General features: G+C 35.7%; 2 protein-coding genes across 4 annotated transcripts; one reads left to right on the top strand and one right to left on the bottom strand.

Moving 5' to 3' along the window:
• On the top strand, window positions 782-1,725 carry LOC105170868 (G-type lectin S-receptor-like serine/threonine-protein kinase LECRK1). Its single transcript, XM_011091789.2, has one exon. The coding sequence runs from the start codon at window positions 805-807 to the stop codon at window positions 1,423-1,425; it is 621 nt and encodes a 206-aa protein (XP_011090091.2). The 5' UTR covers window positions 782-804; the 3' UTR covers window positions 1,426-1,725.
• LOC105170684 (V-type proton ATPase subunit a1) lies at window positions 2,911-16,879 on the bottom strand. 3 transcript variants are annotated; one of them, XM_011091556.2, is made up of 18 exons: window positions 16,446-16,876; window positions 15,569-15,613; window positions 13,731-13,853; window positions 13,442-13,549; window positions 12,327-12,434; window positions 12,062-12,235; window positions 11,629-11,766; window positions 11,048-11,155; window positions 10,844-10,951; window positions 10,593-10,741; window positions 8,521-8,674; window positions 7,029-7,189; window positions 5,943-6,149; window positions 5,688-5,871; window positions 5,503-5,586; window positions 4,532-4,737; window positions 4,387-4,446; window positions 2,911-3,625 (listed from the first exon to the last, which is right to left on the bottom strand). In XM_011091556.2, the coding sequence occupies exons 1-18, from the start codon at window positions 16,584-16,586 to the stop codon at window positions 3,421-3,423; spliced, it is 2,463 nt and encodes an 820-aa protein (XP_011089858.1). In that variant the 5' UTR covers window positions 16,587-16,876; the 3' UTR covers window positions 2,911-3,420. The 3 variants fall into 3 exon arrangements, with proteins under 3 accessions (XP_011089858.1, XP_020552381.1, XP_011089859.1); XM_020696722.1 differs by lacking the exon at window positions 5,503-5,586 and having other exon boundaries at window positions 4,532-4,735; window positions 5,827-5,871; window positions 16,446-16,878; XM_011091557.2 differs by lacking the exons at window positions 2,911-3,625; window positions 4,387-4,446 and having other exon boundaries at window positions 4,551-4,735; window positions 16,446-16,879.

Consider the following 21,130-nt stretch of genomic DNA (forward strand, 5'->3'; position numbering starts at 1 on the left):
TCCTGATGCCAGAAGGCACTCACCGGCTTGGTCTGTCATTCAGACGACTCCAGAAGATATGTGTAGTGCAGTCTTGGGAGAATTAGGAAGCGGAGCGTGTGGATATAATAGTTATTGTGTGAATTCGAATGGAAGGCCTAATTGCTTGTGTCCAGAAGGATACTCTCATGTGGATCCACTCGATATGAGTCAAGGCTGCAAACCGAACTTTCAGTTACCAAGCTGCCACCAGAAGGGATGGGAACTGAATGCTGACTTTGTTGATTTACGGAATTAAACAACACTAATTGGCCCTTTAATGACTATGAGCTCCAAACAGGACCTCAAGTAGATAAGGAGATGTGTAAAGAATTCTGCCTCCGTGACTGTTTTTGTGCGGCTGCTATCTATAATGGGAAAGACCAATGTTGGAAGAAGAGGTTCCCCCTTTCCAATGGAATACAATCCGCCTCTGTGAATGGGATCGCTTTGATTCCACGGAACAATGAGACGACCTCGTGTCCTAAAAGCACAGATCAGTCTACTTTAGTTCTTGCCATATCAGTACTTCTTGGCAGCTCTGTGTTCTTTAACTTTCTTCTGTTAGTAGCTATATCGGTCGCCAGTTTCTTCGTATACCACAAGAAGATGCTGAATTTGCAGCCAGCTTCAACGTTAAATGGGATAAGAAGGTACGCATACAAAGAGCTCGAGGAGGCAACCGGAAGCTTCAAGCAGCAACTAGGCCGAGGCTCCTTTGGCACTGTTTATAAGGGCGCTAATCCGTCTAACCCCATGAGATATATTGCGATCAAGTGATTGCATATGGCTGTCAACGAGGGCGAAAATGAGTTCACAACTGAAGTTAATGCGATTGGACAGACTCACCACAAGAACTTAGTAAACCTTGTTGGTTATTGTGATGAGGGAAATAACCGACTTCTAGTGTACGAGCACATGAGCAACGGCTCTCTAGCTAGCCTTCTCTTCGGCATATCAAGGCCTCGGTGGAACCAACGACTGCAAATCGCGTGCGGTATCGCTAGAGATCTAGCTTACTTGCACGAAGAATGCAGCACTCAGATCATACACTGTGATGTCAAGCCTCAAAACATACTCTTGGACGAATACCTCGTCCCAAAAATCTCCGACTTTGGATTGGCTAAACTTCTACTATCCGAGCAGAGTCGTGTTGCACGGACGCATGTTAGGGGGACGGTCGGGTACTTTGCACCCGAGTGGTTTAGGAAAGCATCGATCACAGCAAAAGTGGATGTCTATAGCTTTGGTGTGATGCTGCTTGAAATAGTTTGTTGCATGTCAAGTGTGAAATTTGGTATGGAGGATGATGAAGAGGAGGGGTTGGTTGATTGGATTTATGAGTGCTACAGCCAAGAGAAGCTAGAGATGCTGGTGGAGATGACGAGGAAGCTAGGAATGACATGAAGGGTGTGGCGAGACTAGTGATGGTGGGGATTTGGTGCATTCAAGAAAATCCTTCTCTAAGGCCATCCATGCGAAGAGTCTTACAGATGCTTGAGGGGGTTGCCCAAGTTTCCGACCCTCCGACTCCTCTGCTTTTTGCTTCATCATCATCATGATATTTTACGCGCTTCCCTGAAATGTGTCGTGGAACAACAATAATAAGTGGAGACAGATGAAAGAAGAGTGAAAAGAAGTGGAGAGAAAATAATAAAAAGTTTAAAATTCAACTTGCACACCTAGCGGAGGTGTGCAAGTTACAAATCCAAACTTGATTTTGTGTTTTGGCCCATCTCTAAGATGGGCCAAAACACAAAAACAAACATAGGCTAAACCTCTGGTTATATAATTCATGCACAAACGTGATGACAATCTCTCTCTCTCTATATATATGTATATGAATATAGTCAGATGTTTAGTTATAACGTGAAATATTGGATTCTCAATTATGTAGACGACTGCTTTATTGTCATACAAATGAACTCCACAAGAAATAGCTAATAATCTAGACGGTCTAACCCATGTTGAAATATTCAACTTTAGTTGAAGAACGAGATACAGTTACGTGTTTATTTGATTTCTAAGAAAATACAACACAAGATGCCCAATTTGAGTCTCATGAATTCACATAAAGTTGTAGGAAAATCTCAGCTGGAAAGAATAGCCCAACTATATGATTAATACCATTGCCACTCACATGAGGATTATATATTTTTAAAGGGTTAACAGCAAAATACCACATGTGTTACTGATAAAAAACAAATTACACCCCTATGTTAAATAAAAACATAAATTACCCTATGTGAATTAAACAATATAGCACACTGCCTTCCTACACGAACTAAACGTTGGTGTGAAGGGTGAAAGATGAAAATACCCCTCCTTATATTTGAAAAGACTAACTGCTAATCAAACTTAGGGTTTCTATTGTCGAATTTGTTTATGGAGAGAAAGGAACTGATAAAGAACAAATTACTAAAATATCAAATTACTTCCCTGAAAAATTTTATTATAGCAATTAGACCTCTAAATTTGAGTCGCTTTCAATCAATGTTCTAAAATTAAAATCGGTAATTGAACTGAAAAAATAACTGAGTCAAAATAATTGAGTCATGAATATTGGTTGAATTGAGGTATAACCAATGATGTCATAATTATGTCATAATAAAAATTAAATAAGAAAATATATTAAGATAATAAAAATGCAAAAATATGAATAAATTTCAGATATTAACTTGATATAACGGCCTGTACATTGACCCTAACAGACATTTAACCAATCCACCCATATCAATCATCCGCCATTTGCAGTAATGCCCTGTAGCCTCTTAGCCTATGCTTGAAAGTAAACGAGAATTCTCAAGAGAAGCAGATTCAGATACATGTAATACTGAACTGTAAAAGAACAATGTCAAAAAACAGACAACGGGGAAGAACAAGATGAACTAAGAGCCCTGCAACCTAAAACCTCGTTAAATAACACAACCAGAGTTATGATCAAGTGACGCTACATAACTCTCTTGCCAACATGCTATAATCTGGAAAATCATGTACCGGCCGGACTTTGATACATTATTACAAAAAGAATCGTGTACACATTCTGTATAAAGGTTATATAAATGTAGCTCCCTGGAAAGAACTAAAAAGGTAGAGAATGTATGTACGTAAAAGAAAAGGTCTCTCTTTACAGCTTCTGAATCCCTAATTCCTATTTGCATGAGGGAGGAAAGGATGTAGGACAAAAATAGTTACAAGCTCTCTCAATGAACTCGCCTTTGCATCTAACGAATGTTGAGTCAGGACTTATAGTTACAAGTCTAATCCACTAGTATCATGTTAAAGACTGAGAACTAAGACTCTTAGCGGTCCACTATATGGTCCCATTGGCTCTGCAAAATTTTTCTTCTTCCTGCTACTTCCTCCAAATACCTCAAAAGAGAAATGGACGTGAAAAGATTGCTAGTCGTCATCATCAGTTAATGAGGCAAATGAAAATGGTCTGAACTTATATCCATCGCCACTGTAGAACTTGTTCTGAAACTCCACCCAGTGAAGCCGCAAGGCATGGAGGAAAGCACTAAGAGTCTCCATCATGAGTAGTATAAATGCTGTTGCAAAAGAGAAAACTGCCAGACCCACTAAACGAATGATAAAATTGTCATACCTGCATTATTGGCATGAAGCAGAGTAAAATATTCAACCAATTAAAAGGCAACCTTGATATTGAGCATTGTACTGGAGCCTGAAGCATGTTCGCACTCAGCAAGAATGCGCATCTCATTTTCATCGTCAAATTCTCACCCTTCTTGGACTGACCATTTATTAGAATGCCTTGTCAATTAATAATTTTCTTTTCGGACTAAATGTGAACACCCTTTATATACTAGCAAACAGAAGAGAGTTTATCACGAATGTGATTCTGTCAGGCATCCTAAACAGCATCTTTCACTCAAACCCACCATCTAATTGCCCCCAATTTTCCTCCAAGAGATATGAAACTGTAGTTTCATCCTGTCACAGTGCCCATCAAGTTAACATGTTAAGTCATCTGTCAGGCTATGTCTAATACCTCTGGTTGTACATTCATCAGATATTGACTAACTGCTCACATACATTAAGTTTGTAAAGTTTCTCCCACCCAAATCCAAGGTTAAAAATAGCTTTTTGTTCAATTTCACACTAAATCATCATTCAGCAAACAAGGCGGGAGAAAAGGAGAAAATTATTAAAAATCACCACAAATACATGAACTTAGGAGAACTCTATGCTCGAAATTATGACCGGAAAAACTGCAATAGGAGTTTTCTGAAAACCAATTTTATTTTTCTCTAGTAGTCCTTGTGCATCTAAAAGAATATTCAAATTAAAGCCTGTAAAATTCAAAGGGCATCGATTGCATAGAGTGCATGCTTTGCAAAAACTTACCCCCAGGCAAGAAGGAGAACTTTTTCATAGAAAACAGTTGATAGCTCTGAGTGGGCCAAACTGTGATAAGAAACGAAAACAGTTACAAGATGAAGCTAATCCAAGAATAAAAAATTTGTAGAACAGCATGTTGAAACTGCTATACCTCAAAGCCCACAGCCGGAGATATGATGCAGTATTAGAAACTGCACCCAATACAAACTCAATAGAATGTATCATTTGATGCACAAAGACCTCACTGAAGTTAAACTCCTCATTGTGCGATTCGTGAGGATGTCGTGCAGAATCAGGCTCCTCATCATTATATATGTCAGAGGTCCCAAGAATTCCATATGCCCGGCCTTGAAATCTCTTAGATATGCACAAGAAAATGCAAAGTTAATCCTGATCCAAGGTTTGCAAGATTGCAAAAACTAATCTAACTCTTTTAAGTGGCCATTCATGAATATAGACTCTACACTACCAAACACAGCTCTAATACTACAAGATTGAAATCTTTACTCAATATCAAGTTGCTACTTTCAGGAAAATTGTAACATCATATGGTTGGATAGTGATGCTAAAACATCATAATCTATCAATGAACATGCATATCGTACAGTGTCTGTCATCATATATTTAGTGCCAAAACAAACTATGGGCTGCATATTTCGAGGAGGAGAAAAAGTTATATAAAAATGGCAAATAGATTGGACATTACTCACTTCAAATTTTGTTCCTAATGTTTCTAAAGAACCCAATCATATAAGCCAAATTAAAACAGCATACACAGATATACCTATTTCTGATCTTGTTTCAGCTAACAATCACGAGGAAAACAAGGCCAACTAAGCACTTCAAGTTGATAGCTTTCTTGAGATAAAGTAGAAGGCACTCCGGTTTTATTGCAAAAAGCATTATGTACAACCATATCAGTGAAAAAGATGGGGAGGAAATTCCTCAACAGTAAATGTTCTGAATAAAAGAAGAGAAAACATATTTTTGAAGCACAAAGGGAAAGAATGTGGCAGATTCAAGCAGAAAGATTTTCCATCCTTTCCTATGATGATGGATAAGATGAAAGAAAAGAAAAGCAGTTTGAAGGAAAAGAACAGAAATATATGGTACATACAATACCTCAGTATGAAGTCTCTTTAAAATAAAAGGTTTGGGAAAGAGCATCCATGGGACAGCAATAACAGCTAAGAGCAACAATATAACCTGTAAAATTTATTACTAATCAACTTTGGTTTAAATGTGCGCTATTTTAGTTATGCACTTGCATAATAGAAGAATTACACAAGATTCAACGGTAATCATGCCTGAAGTACACTCTGACCCCAGAACAGCTTATTTTCACCCAAACCTTCAAATGGACTTAGGAACATGTAAATCATCACATGATAGAGGTCTGCTTGAGAACCAGTACACCATTTAATAATAATGAGAAGAGAAAGATACCCAAAAAGGCTGTTAAGGAAGATCATCTGTGGCACAAACTGATACCTGGTAAGAAAGCAAAACAATAAGCCTCTATAAAAACTTAGAGAGTTGAGCAAAGAAGACAGAGAACATACTTAATATCAAGTGAGCTGCTGAAGTAGCGTGCATTGAAATAACTTAGTACAATTCCAAGATTCATCTGAGCCACACCAAATAAAATCGACATTTTCATCTTCAGAGAATTCAAGAAAGGCAGCTCGGAACGACTTCCACGCCAACTTGGATCTACACCAAATGGGTATGTATCTCTATATTTGACTAAACCAACTGAACGAGCATCACTGTTAAAACAGAGAGAGAGAGAGCAACATCCATAATTTTTATGCAAGTAAAAGAAGAAACATGATTATTATAATATATCAGAAAGAAGAAAAGATGCACAAATCAGAGATATAGTGATATTCAAATGTGGAAAAACCAAATGGGAACCACAGAAATATAGAAAGCTAATGGGAGATCAGCATTGATTAACATGGTCAAATGAGATCTATCATAAATTTTTACTCCACCAAAAAAAAAAAAATTGAGATCTGGCAAACAAAGAAGTCAGGCGGTTGAATTCTCAGGGTTTAACAAGCTTCAGTTGCTAATTTCATCCACTCCTGGTTACTTAGATCCCAAGAATATAATAATGCATGCACATCAAATTTCTCGTACATGGCCTATGATCATTCAATGCTTTATTTTGGTACAAACTTCACAATCTCATAGAACATGAACAACTTCAGTCACACGTAAGCTAAATGCTCGATAGATAATAAATTTTGGAAAAAATAATGATAATAGTATACACACATGCTGTGGTGGTCATATCCTAATTCAAAAACTATTAAGTGTAACTTAAGGCATCTTAATGGACCCTATTTGTTGGTCCATGAAGCCAAATTCAATCACAACTACTTCACACTTAGCCTTCTGTTTTATGACCTAGGAACCGTATTTTAGTTTTCTTTTTAGGGCCCTACCCTTCTTTTAAAATCTCTAAGTCTTGATTCTTTCCTGATGCAACTATTTCCCCCCAGTTTTCTTTTTCATTGTCATTTTTTCTCTGACCTTGGAGGCAGAACATGAAGAGGAAGAATAGATAAGACTGCAAATTTAACTGGAAATATAACAAAGAACAGACGTATCTCAATGACAAAAAGATGGGTACTCCATACCTGCAGGTAGCATCTCGGCATTTGTAGGCAGAGGTACCAAATATGTGAAAAGGAACGGAAAAGAATTCATTGTATATCAAGCCACAGTAAATTGAAAAGAGAGACATCATAAGGAGGACATATCGGCCACCGAATAGCATCTCCATGAAGCTGCCAAGTTTCTGATCAGAACAAACATTTAAATGGAGGTAAAATAACTAACATAAACATAACCAAGCAGCACATATTATATAAATATATATTTATACAAATACATATAAACTTACGTCCATGAAATTGACGCATCACCATCATAAAGTTTATTGATAAAACATGAAATAGGTTAGTTTTCCTAATTACTTCACCTACTCTTTCAAATTTTCGCAAGGAAGACCTTTCCCTTCTCTATTAGAGTTAATATATATCAACTCTCACCTAGGCAATATCAAGTTAATTAACAGTGATCAAATCCCAATCATAATGAAGTGACTTGTTATATTGCTTATCCTTCATAAGTGTATTTGGCTTTTTCAGTACTTTTCTTTTTTCACTCAGCTACTCCAACAACTTACTTTTGAGGCACCTAAGCATGTGCCTTTACACTGCAACAGAACTACGAAATGTTGTATACCTTCCATGGAATTTTCACACTCCACAGAGATTGGAACAGAATCTAGTTTTGAGTGCATTTTGTGCTGTTTCATGGGGTTGATAAATCTATTTGTTTCTACCACATGACAATTTAGCTCTTGTTAACAAGAAAATTGCATTTTTTTTGTGTTCCTTGCTAGATAGGAAACTTCATAAGCTTTATTTACATGCACAACTCTGTACAAAATTCAGTCATTAAGGTGTCACCAAACAGCCGATGTATATTTTTGTAGGTTCCTCACCACTGATTGTAAATGAAATATGGTTGAAAGTTGATCTATGTTTCCAACTCTTCGACAGATACAGGCACTCTTTACATCTACTTCATGAAAATATGTAAAGCTATAGCAGCCTGTTGAATTGTATTCCAGGCTACGTGCCCTCATATATGTTCATCACTTTTGTCATGCAAGAAAGTTTGTTATCCAGGAAATAATCCAGCAAATGAATTCTAAGTTTCCTCCACACTATTGTCAACAACAAAAGCTACAATGAATCATAAGCATAGTGAACCATTTATCACTTTTTAGGTCCAGCCACTGCCTATGCATGTTCTAAAACAATTAATTGACTACATGACATGCTCAAGAATAGGAGCCCAAAGGAAATGGTCTTGCTTGAATAATGTACCCACCTCAGCTACTTCACAATCCAAATAAAGAATAACAATCTGTCTAAAACAACATCAATCATCAACAGATCAATGAATCAAGGCAGAGACTGCACACAGCAGAAGAACAAAATTTGAGATCCATCAAAAGGGTAACTAGGGGTAATAAAATTGGACCGACAAATTATTGTATAGTTGTGTTTAAACGGAAACCAAATCCTTTGAAGATACATGAACAATGCCATGACATACCTGTGAACCAAGCCTTTTCTCACGGGCTATGAGGATTAAAGCTCCCAACAGCAAGCATATGCCATGACCCCAATCCCCAAACATCACAGCAAAAAGAAATGGAAATGTAACAATGGTATAAACTGCAGGATTTGCCTCCTGGTATTTAGCGACACTGACCAGAAAAAAAGAAAGAAGTCAGTACCTCGCATGTCTCAGCTAAGCATTTGCATGCAGACAGAGATGCACAGCACAAATCATCATTTGCAAACTGTTGACTTCTTCAAAAAAAAGAAAAATTGCTTGAAAGTGAATGTATTTGACATCAGCGAAATAGCATATATCAACTCAAAATAACATCAATATCACACCATTAATGCTTGAACTTTATCAATATTCAATTCTCTTAAGAGCTTGTGTAACCTCAATTGCAAGTTTGCCAAGCATGTCTTGTCAGTAGTCTATTGTCTAAAGTTGGGGGCACCATCAAGGCATGTATAGGATATGTCCATTTCAAATGTTAAATAAATAGTAACTTGTCTAATTAATTATCTTGAACATATCATGCTTAATAGTTTTGTTTTCTTCAGAAAATGAAAACCAAATACCAAACAAGCCTTATGGCAAACAAGAATATGTGGGTATCCCAACCATTAAAGAGAACAATTTCTCCAATCATTCCAGACCTCCACTAAGCAATGCACGTTTCAGTTCCACTGTGCCAACTATACACGGGTCTCAACACCTAGCAGACAAGAAATCTTTAGAGAAGTTTAAAATATTAAGGCTACTTTTGTTGAGTTCCCGGAAACACTGCCCAATACTATGCATATGTCCCTGCTGGGATCTGTCCCTGAAGTGCTCCAGAATGTATCTCTGTATTCAGAAAACCATGTGGTCTTTTTCTACAACAGGCATTAAGAAACAGCAATAATTTCATAGCACATACTTTCAAAATCCATGCTAGGAAGAAGCCAAATAAGCCTGTTCACTACTTGATTCCATTTTGCACCAAGGGAAACAAGGATCCTTCAGCTGATATAGAAACCAGCTAACCACCTCCAGGTGAAGCCAACTGTCTTCTTACTAAGAAGGAAATCACATAAAACAAACCAACTGGATGCCCGTGATCAAACCAAAGTTGATGCTTCTTTCCATTTTCAAGTTTCACTTGAAGTAACTTCCAAGCCATAATAGAAACACCTCATAAACTTAGTAGAAGATTCCTCAGACATAACTAAGGAAGCTACTGAAAGGAAATGTATTTTGGCTGTATAACAATATTGAGGAATCTGGAGGCTCCCACAAATAGTTCTTTAGTTGCACCTCTTACCCATTCTATCAACATATTCCAGGTTAAATAATCCCACATTCCACCTTGTTTGACAGAATATAGTCCCCGATCTGCAATATTTAATATCAAGAACTAACCAATGCATTTTCTTTCATAAATTATTTCTGTGAAATTTAGAAACTCTTTTATAGGGTTCTTTGAGAACAAAGGGGCATAGGTTAATAGAACATCATGGCACGATACAGATTTTTAAGAATGCACTTTTGATTCTCCTTCATTCCTTTCAGCTTTTTTATTGAGTGAACATAAAACAAACAAGTGTTATACAGCCAGCGATCAAGCAAATGACAGCAAGTGGCAAGACAACATAAATTGAATATGGTAACTGGACGAAGTAATTTCAGATCTAGGAGCATGACAAATCCTGACAAGTTTCCTGATATCCACTAATTCCAAAGGAAAATCAAGAAAACTTTGTTCATGGAAAATAAGTTTCTGCATGTATGTCATTTAGACAAAGGATCTAGAAAGTAGGGGAAGAAATACATAAGTAATAACAACAAATGCACATATTAATAAAAATCATTTGCTTTCAGCATAAACTCAAGCAAAGCTAACAGTATGTTTGACTGTTTTTTGTGCCTTAAATGCAAGCGCATGAGGATGACACAGCAGCAGGATTTGATGGATGACCTATCGACAATTTTTCTTGTGGATAAATACATTATACTTGCTATATTGAAGAGAATAACAGTAAAAGGAATCATGTCCAAAGAAGTATGATTGTGCATTGACTCACCCATATGCATCAACAATTTCTTGATATGCATTTGTAAAATGGTTTGTTCTGAAGTATGTTGGAGGCGGTTCGACTGAATCCATCACATGAAATATTATACCCATTTGTGAATTACTATCAAAAGTTGCACGTTGCAGAGCTTCTTGAATCTGCAGTATTAGGGAATTTATCCTTTCAGCTTAATTATATAAAATGGCAGTTACATTAGGTTTTTCCCAAAAAATATTTAACAAAATTCAGTAGAAAAATACCTTAGTTTTAGCAAATACTGGACACCAACCCTCACCAACCAGACACTTCTTGGTGACATCAAAATTCAGCATATTTAGCGTGTCATAGATGGCCTTTTCCCTTCTCACCTAGAAAGAGCAGTTATGGGAATGGACTTGAGTTTCTAGACTTGCTAAAGTCACCTGGAGTTTCATAAGAAGAAAAATCCAACAATTTGGCCCTACCATATTCATCCACTTTGTAAGCTGAAATCCGATAGATGTCAGAGCTGCATCCCGATGATGTAGGCCAGCGTCTAACGTTGTTTCCAACTCAGACAAGCGTGACAAAACCTGAAAATAGAGAGTAATAAGCACATATCTACTTTTATTTACCAAAATAAACCTGTATACAAGCAGCAAACTGGTGAGAATTTGAGGGCATGCACAACTTCACAATAGGCTTTAATAGATTGAACTGGTAGATCCCATAGAAATATATGGATTCAGAGTACTAAATAAGATACAATGGTTATCAAGTAGTAAGTTCATAAGGGGTTACTTGCAGAACTATTATTAATCTTGAGATCATGTTGTATGTTGACTCACAAGGATCAAACCATGTTGCAGATATTTACGCATTCTTAACCAACCCACAACTCTCATGTATATCATCATAAATCAACATGTTCATTAAATGGAAAATAAAGATTAACCAAATTTTTGCATTTCTTATCACAACAACAGTGTGTGCAACTGAGAGCACCCATGATCCTGGAACTTTCAAGATGTCACAACATACAAGAGTAATCTATTCAGCAACATACTTCTCTAGTTATTTGCCTCCGTTTGGTTGTGTCTTCAGGAATTGGATAGCAGTTTGCACCAAATGCTTCACAAATTTTCAGGATCTTTTTTCTTGCCTGCTCGCCTGAGAAGAATACCACAAAAACTGTTTTCTGAACCTGCAGGTGCAAAGGTTGACATCAATTATTCAAAATATTTTGCGGCTGGTCATCAGTAAGGACGATCCAAAACCAGGCAATATCCTGTAATTTAAAAGTAAAAGTCATGCGAAAAGAAATAAACCAAAACCAGTTTAAAAAAGAAACAGACGTTTTTAAGATGGAAAACAGAGATCAATTCTTTTCATTTCTGAATTGGTATCATAGTTTCTTTAGAAATTTTAAATGGTTGAGCTTTGGCACTCAAATAGGAAAGTGAATTTTCTCTGGATAGAGAATTGGGGGAAACAATGACCATTTCATTTGATGCACGATCCAAGATCCGATCACCAGCTGGTGCCTGATTAAACAGCATATTGCCCCTTGTAGCTCGAAATAACATTCTCTCAAATCTCAGAACTTTGGATTTACAAATGATGCCACTTATAAATTTTACACCAGATTGGTTTGAGGGCCCAGGTTGCATCTCCTGCAGTTAGACAATCTACATAAATACAGCATCGGGCAATAATCCCCAAAGCATTAAAGTAATACACCTAAAAGGATCATATGCACATTACCTGTTCAAGCAGTGATACTGTATCTGAATAATCATTGTTTGTATAGACATTTTCATCTAATTCCGTCTCTTCTGAATGACTCTCACCCGGCACAAGGAAGTCACCTGCCTGAAATCGCCCATTAAAATGCTCACATGTCATTATATCACTTATGATAGTGTAGATTTGATAATGAGACTATTGCAGTAATTCCACTTCATGTATTCCTAAGAGTCCAAGTTGATGTTTTCTTGGGCGTCAAATTAATGCAACCAGCACACTGCATTCATCACAGTTTTAGTTCCCAAAATAAGACTGTCATATATTCACCTTGCAGATCAGGCATACCCAATATTACATCATTTTCAACATGAATCTACATACTCAAAAGTCGGTTAAATTAATAAAAGAAAAAAGTGCTGTGCCCCCACCCGACCCCAACCCTCCCAAAAAAATTAATAGGATTAGTTGAATAATCTGATGTCACTATTTACTGCTGCTCCGACATCAAGACTAATGCTTTATTCTTTTCCTATTTGATCTTGCCATTTGACCCAGGCCAATCAATTGAACCATGTACGTCTTCTCTTCCATTTTTGCTCATTTCTTTGTTGCCTGTGAATGACTATTCTTTTGTCTCCGATTTTTGTGCAATTATTTACTTGTTGTCTGTGTATATGCACAAGAAGACTAATTGTCTTATTAGATGCATGAATGAAGAAGAAAAAAATCTTTTTTTAAGCTGTGTGAATGACTGCTTTCTTGTATTCTATACAATGCTCATTTTTTACTTTTGTTGTTCAACAAACTGTACCATGAGTAAGCATTAAGTGAGAAAAACTTGTGATGCCCCTTATTAGATCTTCCAAATTATGGAACCTATTTATTATTGGTCAGGAATTTCTAGATTTTAAAAAGAAAAAAAAAACAGAATACATGTAATAGCTAAATATCACAACTGTTTCAAAAGTCTGTCAATGATCATTTACTCAAAAGATAACAACTTGATAATAATCAATTGACATTTGATACATTTATGTATTCTTATACCTTTACAGTTAAAAGGTTGACGGCTTTTATTTTGAAAATGCTCTATTTTGAGAAAGAAGAAGATGATCAATAGTTTGATAGTGTACCTTCTGCAGAACCATCTTGAACTCAAGCAGCTCATTATATGTTTGCTGCAGTTTCTCACTGTTACCATTCATTTCAATAAGTTCGTGCTCATGCTCTGCAAGTCGAATCTAAAATCAAAAAGAGAGCAAATTAGTCTGAATTAATTGCATGGAAGGATAGAGAAAAGGTATCTTTTCTTACAGAGATGTATTAATTGCAAGCACATCAAGCATAATGATTATAATAGTAGGGGTAGTAATAGTAGTATTATGAATGAGAAGGAGAAAACGAAGAAAGAAAGAAACGGACCTCCAGTTCTTCTAATTCAATATCCGGTTGTGAAACTGGATGAGGAGATGGCATAAGGCCAGCTTTATGTATCTGATCTTTGAAAAATCGTAGTTTTCTCGACATCTCAGCACATCTTTTAACCTGACCACATTTTACCAAAAACAGAATTATAACAACCAAGGAGAAGAGTAGCAGAAGACAGTCACTTCCTACAACCAAATAAGAGGAAAAGTGACAGACAAGTGGCCTAGTGAAGATTTGTGCATACACCGTACACGAGCAGTTCAGTTCTGCAGTTCTGCTTCCAGTAGATAAAGAAATAATGGGGCCTTGGGAACAGTTTCTGTTAATTTTGTTTGATTCAATTTTCTTGTTTGGAAAAGGAATAAATGTAGAGGAATCTGCAGCATGCTTGTAAAACAAGGATAATACAAGCACTGACGTCTTACAGGAGAAATGTCACCTATTAACCCTCACTAGTAACAAAGACAATACATTTATAAAAAATCCACACAATCCATGTGACTGAAAGTGAATAAACCAGAAACATGTTTTTCCTATTCCATATAGGAAATGTAAACCAGAAAGTTTAAAATACAATATTGAATTCATCTGAAACCTTACTGCAAATGGCTTTCAACAAGATCACTACTTACACATTATTTTGAACTAATATGCATCAGCATGTCTAACCTCTTAACAGTTTATGTACTATCCTGCAAACAACTTCCAGGCAGTACATGCACTTTAATAGGCCATGATCCCCACTGTCCGTAAAAAGAACATAGTAAAACTTCCAGAACAGTACATTCAATTTAATAGACCACAATCCCCACCGTCCAAAAAATGAACACAGCAACATAGCTCTATCTGTAAAGTTAAGTGTTATTCCTAGATGGCTCCTCATATATATCACTTAGGTGTAATCCGCTTACTTCCTTTGCTTCATGAGATGGTGCTCTCTTGCCTATTCGTCGATACTGAAGCCAGTATTTCGGAGTAAACTATCAACTTCTGAACAGTCAGGAATAAATTCAATTCCATATAGAAAAGACTTGCTGGCTCTAACTCAAAGGCTGCCAAAAGATAGGAGCCAACAAAATTAGCCAACCAGACTAGACGATAGGAGCTGCCTAAGATAACCTTGCAGGGAGCAGAAGCTGCTCCAGATTATGACAGTGATGAGGAACTAGTCTTTGACTATGTAAGTTTTTGTTATCTCCAAATACCTTTAGATGGTACATAAGTAAACTTAAGAAAAGAGAAAGACAGAGACAGGAATTTATGCCATAATTGGTGGGGGAGAATAGGCAGATCTTAATAGTTCCAGGATAACCAACAATGATGAAAACATTACCAGAAAAGTTTCCATAACTACAGGCATTAGAATAGCATAAAGGGTAAACAAACATGCATCTCATTCAGCATTCCACATGAATAAATATTGCAATTGAATTACAAAATAATCTCCTGCCAACGCCAAGCAATAATACTTGAAATTATTAACATTATGCTTGATCTTGTGATTAAACAACTATTCTTAAAATTGTAGCAATATATTTCAGAGGCATATTTGATTTTCTAGTTCTAAAAACAATATACATCACCAATATTTTTGGCATATTTTAACATTATTTTCATTAAGCAATCAGTCTTGGTAAATGGTCCAATTGACCATAAAGTCCAATCATCTCATGTGCTGTGACATGGAGAAAGAAATTAAGTAACCGATTTAGGGAGATAGATTGCCATTGCTTAAACAACTTAGCTTATGTGTAACACTCAAAATCTAGGGAATAGAATAAGCAAAGATATCTTTTAAATCTCAACATCCAATAGCAGTTCATGAAAAATACCTGATTAACAAATGTCCTCTGGAAAGGGCTTTTATCATCATTCAGCTGCCAGTAACAATAAGATAGTTGAGTGCATCCGTGAGAACAAGCAGAATACAGGATAAACAAAATCAAACATAAGCACGGAGAGGACTTCTATCAAATAATTTAGAAGTAAAACTTGCAGAAGCATGTCCCTAGGGGTTCCCCAATAGCATCTCCTAAACAATAAAGATCTTAACGCAAATAACAACATCATCATTCACAACTTTAGTGCAAAGCCTCTTAAATGCTGGCCAGAATAGAACACTAAATGACTTATCCTTTGTTCTAGGCATTACAGTTTTCTCTTTCACACATGTCCCAATAAAATACCCCCAAGAACACCAGTTATCCATATTCTATATTATTAATGAAACTGTTAACCAAACTAAAAGATAGTTGGAACAAGAAAAAAAAATTAATTATGTGATTTCAGAACGTATCTCTCTGAATCAGCTACAAACACATTCTCACAATCAATGGAGAAAACAAATGAATACACTTGAAGTCTACAAAAAGGATCATTAATTCCTGTGCAACTAATTTTATGCACTTAATACCTTAATTACTGATAAACAGACGGAATTCACAGCAAACTGTCAAAGGCAAAACTCAATTAATGAAGAACCCGATCCCAATCAGTGAGGCAACATCAGTGTCAAGCTAGATTCATATTTCCACTCGATCACCATATTACAGCATTTCCCCAGCATTCAAATACTCTTTTTTAGGTCTTCACTCCCTTACGAAAACTAAATTCGACCCATAATAAAGAGGAGGATATATAATGATCAACATTGCAAGTGAAAATTTGACAAAAACGAAAAGGAGTCGCAAAAGAGAGATCTGAGCATACGTCTCGGAATTGGAGGAGACCGAGTTCGCCGAGATAAGATATGGCGCGGTGAGCCGACTCGACTGGGATAATGAGCTGCGCGAACATCATCTTCTCTGACCGCATCAGATCCATGCTCGGCAAATTGTCTATGTACTTCATTTTCCATCCACCCCCAAAACGCGCCCTTATTCGATACTATTCGGATCAAAATCAATAGCTCTCACCTCCTCTTCAGATCTGAAGTCGATCACAGTGACGCAACACAGGAAGAGCGAGAGAGTAGCCGGTAGGCTTTCAGTTATACGTATATGGATATGTATGTACGTATGGCAGTGGTGGTGGCAACTGCCATGGGGAAATTTTTGGAGTCGTTTTCTTTTCGGTTTTATTTGGGAGTGGAGAAAGGGTACAATGGAAGGAACACTGAAATACTGTTCACGCTACGCTGACGGCCCTTTTTTCCGTTAAAGAAAACGTGGAATGGGATTCTACGGGAATTTTCATACTATGGGACAGCTAACAGGCGTACAATTCTTCTGATATTTTTATTTTTATTTACTTTTTAAATGCAAGTTGAAGAAAAATGAATATTTTTCATAAACACGTTTTTCTATGCTTTGTAAAAGTATCGTGAGACAAGTTCTTGTAATCTCTTATTATTATAGTAACTTCTTTTTTATATTTTTATCAATTATATTTGACGTGGCTTAAGAATTAATTTTAAAAGTTCGAATTAGTTCTATTTTTTGAATTTATCTTTAAATTGATCTATTTCTTAGAATTGATTTGCAACATGTTTTAGTGAAAGATCCTGTATTTTTTGTCCAAATTTAAGTCTAAATTTAATAAAACTTCAGAACCAACAATAATTTTTTTTTTTTATCTTACCGAAATTGTTTATGATTCTTTCCTAGTAAAGTGGTACCTTTTCGGCTTCAAACGAGTTGTTTATAATTTTTGGGGCCAACTACTATTTTCTTGGCCTTAATAGAGTGGCTTAACATAAACTTTAGTCGGGAATATTTATTAAACCCCGTTTATATTATTTGATGGGATTAATATGTGATAAATTCTATGAAATTTATGGATATGATAACATTATATTACACTTACATTGGATGATAAAATAAATGTTAAAATGTTTGGTAATATAATCAGATGTTTACTTAGCATGAAATAAATTGGGACAAAGTTTATTTTCACTAAAGTGCCCACTGCCCACAAATAGGACAAAATCGCATGAAGATCAGATTTTTCTTTACCTTATTGCACAAGTGAGACCCCTAGCTTGGAAGAAAGAGATAAAAAGGGAAGTGGAAGTGATGGCATAGTCAACATCATTGTCAAATATGAATTTATTATTGGTCAAGCATTTATGACATTTCTCTACTTCTGAAACAATTTGGACCAAAACCATCACAAATTTTGGTTAAAAAATGCAATTATTTCCTAGGCAGTGGGCCAACAAAGAACTGTTATTCGTTCCAATTCTAAAATGGTAAATTTAGTATCGAATCAAATTATTTTATTATGAGCTTGAAAAATTAAAAGTAAATAGTCGGATATAACGCTCAATCCACCCAGATAAATAAGGCGTTAGACTCATCTGACTTAGTTCATTTTCTTAATTTATTGCAATCAACTCGTAATGCGTTAGATTTGCCATATAGAATGCAAAGTGAATCTAATTGATATACGTTTATTGTGTCCAAAGCGCATAGGAACCTTTTGTGTAGCCTTCTAACTTAAAGGGGTATTACATAATATCCACTATCATTTCTATCAATTTCAGCTTTTTCTATGCCGATTAGGCATTTTCAGGTGCTTTGTTTGATTCTTTTCCTAAAGCCTCCTTTACTTAAAAGGATTTACTTTGATATCCAATTAAGGTTTATTTTTTGTTTAGATTTATCCAAGTTCGATATTAATGTGGTTGGCAAGTCATTAATTGTAATAAAGGCATAATCAAAATGATAAAATTATCTATCTCGTTTTAATTCCATCATACAAAGTAAAAGAGCCCTAAGTCTTGCACCTAAACCATTCCAACTATCATTATCTTGAATTTTATGTATTGTTCTCTCCTTCATTGGGTTTTTAGTTGTGACATGTAATATATACTGACTTCATGGATACTTTACAAACTTTCTTTTTTTTTCAAATAATCATTTATTTCCTTGGCGAGGGTCTATTATTGGAAACTCCTCGCCAGATCTCCATCCCATTGAATCATGTGTATTCAAACTTGAGATCATGATCTCTGCATTGGACTTTAACTTTCTTTTATTAATCTTTTAGTCCTTTTGGGTTTTGTTTGACAGAGGATGTGGGAGCATCTATGAAGACCTTCTTGGTTCAATAGTTGTTGTAGGTTCTGTATCCTGTTCCGTAGGAATATGTATGTTGTATATAGAAAATAGACATTAGATAATTACTATGATTAAGAATGAATACTTGAATATGATATATATTGTTATTATATACAACATATGATTAACAATCTCTACATGTTGCATCAATTGAGTTAGAATTGGTTCAACTTGTGTAGCAAGTAGATGGAACATCCACAAAAATAATACTAAACTAAAATTTTCTCGATGACTTTTCAAACATCAGCATGGTTTAGAAATTCTACATCAGGTTGCTGATTTGAGAATGAGTGACTTGAAATATCTTGTGACATGTACTATGGAGGCATATGCATCCGTATACAAACCCTCTGGCCCTTCAAACCATCTTTGCTCGCCCTTCAAACCATCACCCCTCTGGCCCACCTCATCCTCACCACCATCAAACGTGTGAGTCTTTTCATCCTAATTAGCCTCTTCGCATTCACTTCAGCACCAACTTCCTCACTACATTCACTACCCTCAAGATTGTTTTGATCGTCTAGTGAACTTTCAGGGTTAAGAAGATTAATATGGCGAATCTATATTATGATGTGGTGAAAGTCTAAAGTTGAACGCAATATTATGAGAGTTTATGTCAATATTAGGATTTTGGGTGTTGATATCGGCAGAATTTATTCAAGTTTGGATTATAGGACGTTTAAGTTAGCTAAATCTATATCATTTTTTGGAATTCCAGTATTCAAGTTAGAAATACTATCCATGAAGAGTAGTGAATGGATATTTTATTGCCTTGAGTTTCAACAACTAACAGAGGACACTATTGTTGTTCTTCAACGCAAATAGGGACTACGCCCAATCTCTTGTATCCCCTATACAACTCCCTGATGTCATCATTCCCATGCAAATTTTTTAATCCCATTATCTAAAGTTTTGTCCAAGAGGACAATACTACATTTGAATGTTGAACCCTTTCTCACCAGTCTTAGTATATATATATATTAAATTAGTATAATAACCTCTCCGTATCAATATTAGGGAACCACATTCTTGTCCCTCCTACATACCTAACTTTAGGTACCCACACAATCCCACCCCTTACCAAACATCAAAATCAACATACTCACCCAACGTCATTTTTTTGCATATTAAATAGTAAAAGAAATCATTACATAATTGCTAAACAATAACATAATAGTATCGATCCATATACAATCACAATAATAATAATTACAAAGCAATAACAATACATAACATCACTAACAACAGTAATTACACAATTGTAGTAATCCATAAATATAACTTTAATTGCATTATTGGACATAATGTATAATTAGAGGTCGTTTAGTTTTACAGATGGAAAAAGTGGTAAATTGGGCCCATTTTTGGGTAAAAATGCAAGATAGGAGAAATAAACAAGATTTATCAAATGAAGTAAAAGATGATTTACTAGGCTGATTTGTAAATCATACAAGAGGAGTATTTTTACATTGTAGGATAATGGATGGAAGTTATACATCAATTTCCAAAATTACCCTTGTGATTTGTGAAAATCGATTATATAGATAGTCAATACTAAAATTCTAAAATGCCCAACAACTACACTGCTTTTCCCTTAATTGAAATCCCCAGCAACAGACATATCGTCTTCCTCCTCAGTTTTTCCAAAAAAAAAAAAAAAAAAAAAATTTCACAAGAAAAAAGAATAGTGAAGAGTCCACCACCATTCAGATCATTAAGATCTCCAATCAATGACTTAAAAACCATGAAATGCAATAATAAAAAGAAAAAAAAAAACAAGAAAGCCACTACACATGACGACCTTGGTAATCTTTTTTCTTTTTTTTTTTTTTTTATATTTTGTATTCATAAGGTTTTTTGAGAGAGAGGGGTAAAATTGAAAATTCTAAGTGTTCTTTAAAAAAAATGAAGTGTGATTATTGTTATTCCCCATAATTTATTTCCATTCTAACTATATAATTTACTAAGACGAAATAAAATAATAAAGTGATCAACATTAAAATGGCATTTTTGCAGTCATAAAGTTCTGGGCCAATGACAGGTCCTCTCTTGCCGCGCAAACAACAGAATTACGAACTAACTATGATGACAATATTACCCTCTCAGTACTCTCTCTGTGCGCTTATGATGATGTAAATACTAGCAAAAAACAAGGGTAAACGTAGAATTTTGTCGAATTCAACAGATTCTGTTATCTCCCTTCTGCCCTTTCCCCTCTCATTTACAAACTGAAATTTCACCCTTTAACTCAACCCAGCCATTAATCCACAAGAATGGTCTGAAAATTCACCGAAGCTCAAGAATCAGAGAGACCCTCAGAGAACCCCATTCACA

Source organism: Sesamum indicum, linkage group LG9 (assembly GCF_000512975.1).
Source record: "Sesamum indicum cultivar Zhongzhi No. 13 linkage group LG9, S_indicum_v1.0, whole genome shotgun sequence".
NCBI classification, from domain to species: domain Eukaryota; kingdom Viridiplantae; phylum Streptophyta; class Magnoliopsida; order Lamiales; family Pedaliaceae; genus Sesamum; species Sesamum indicum.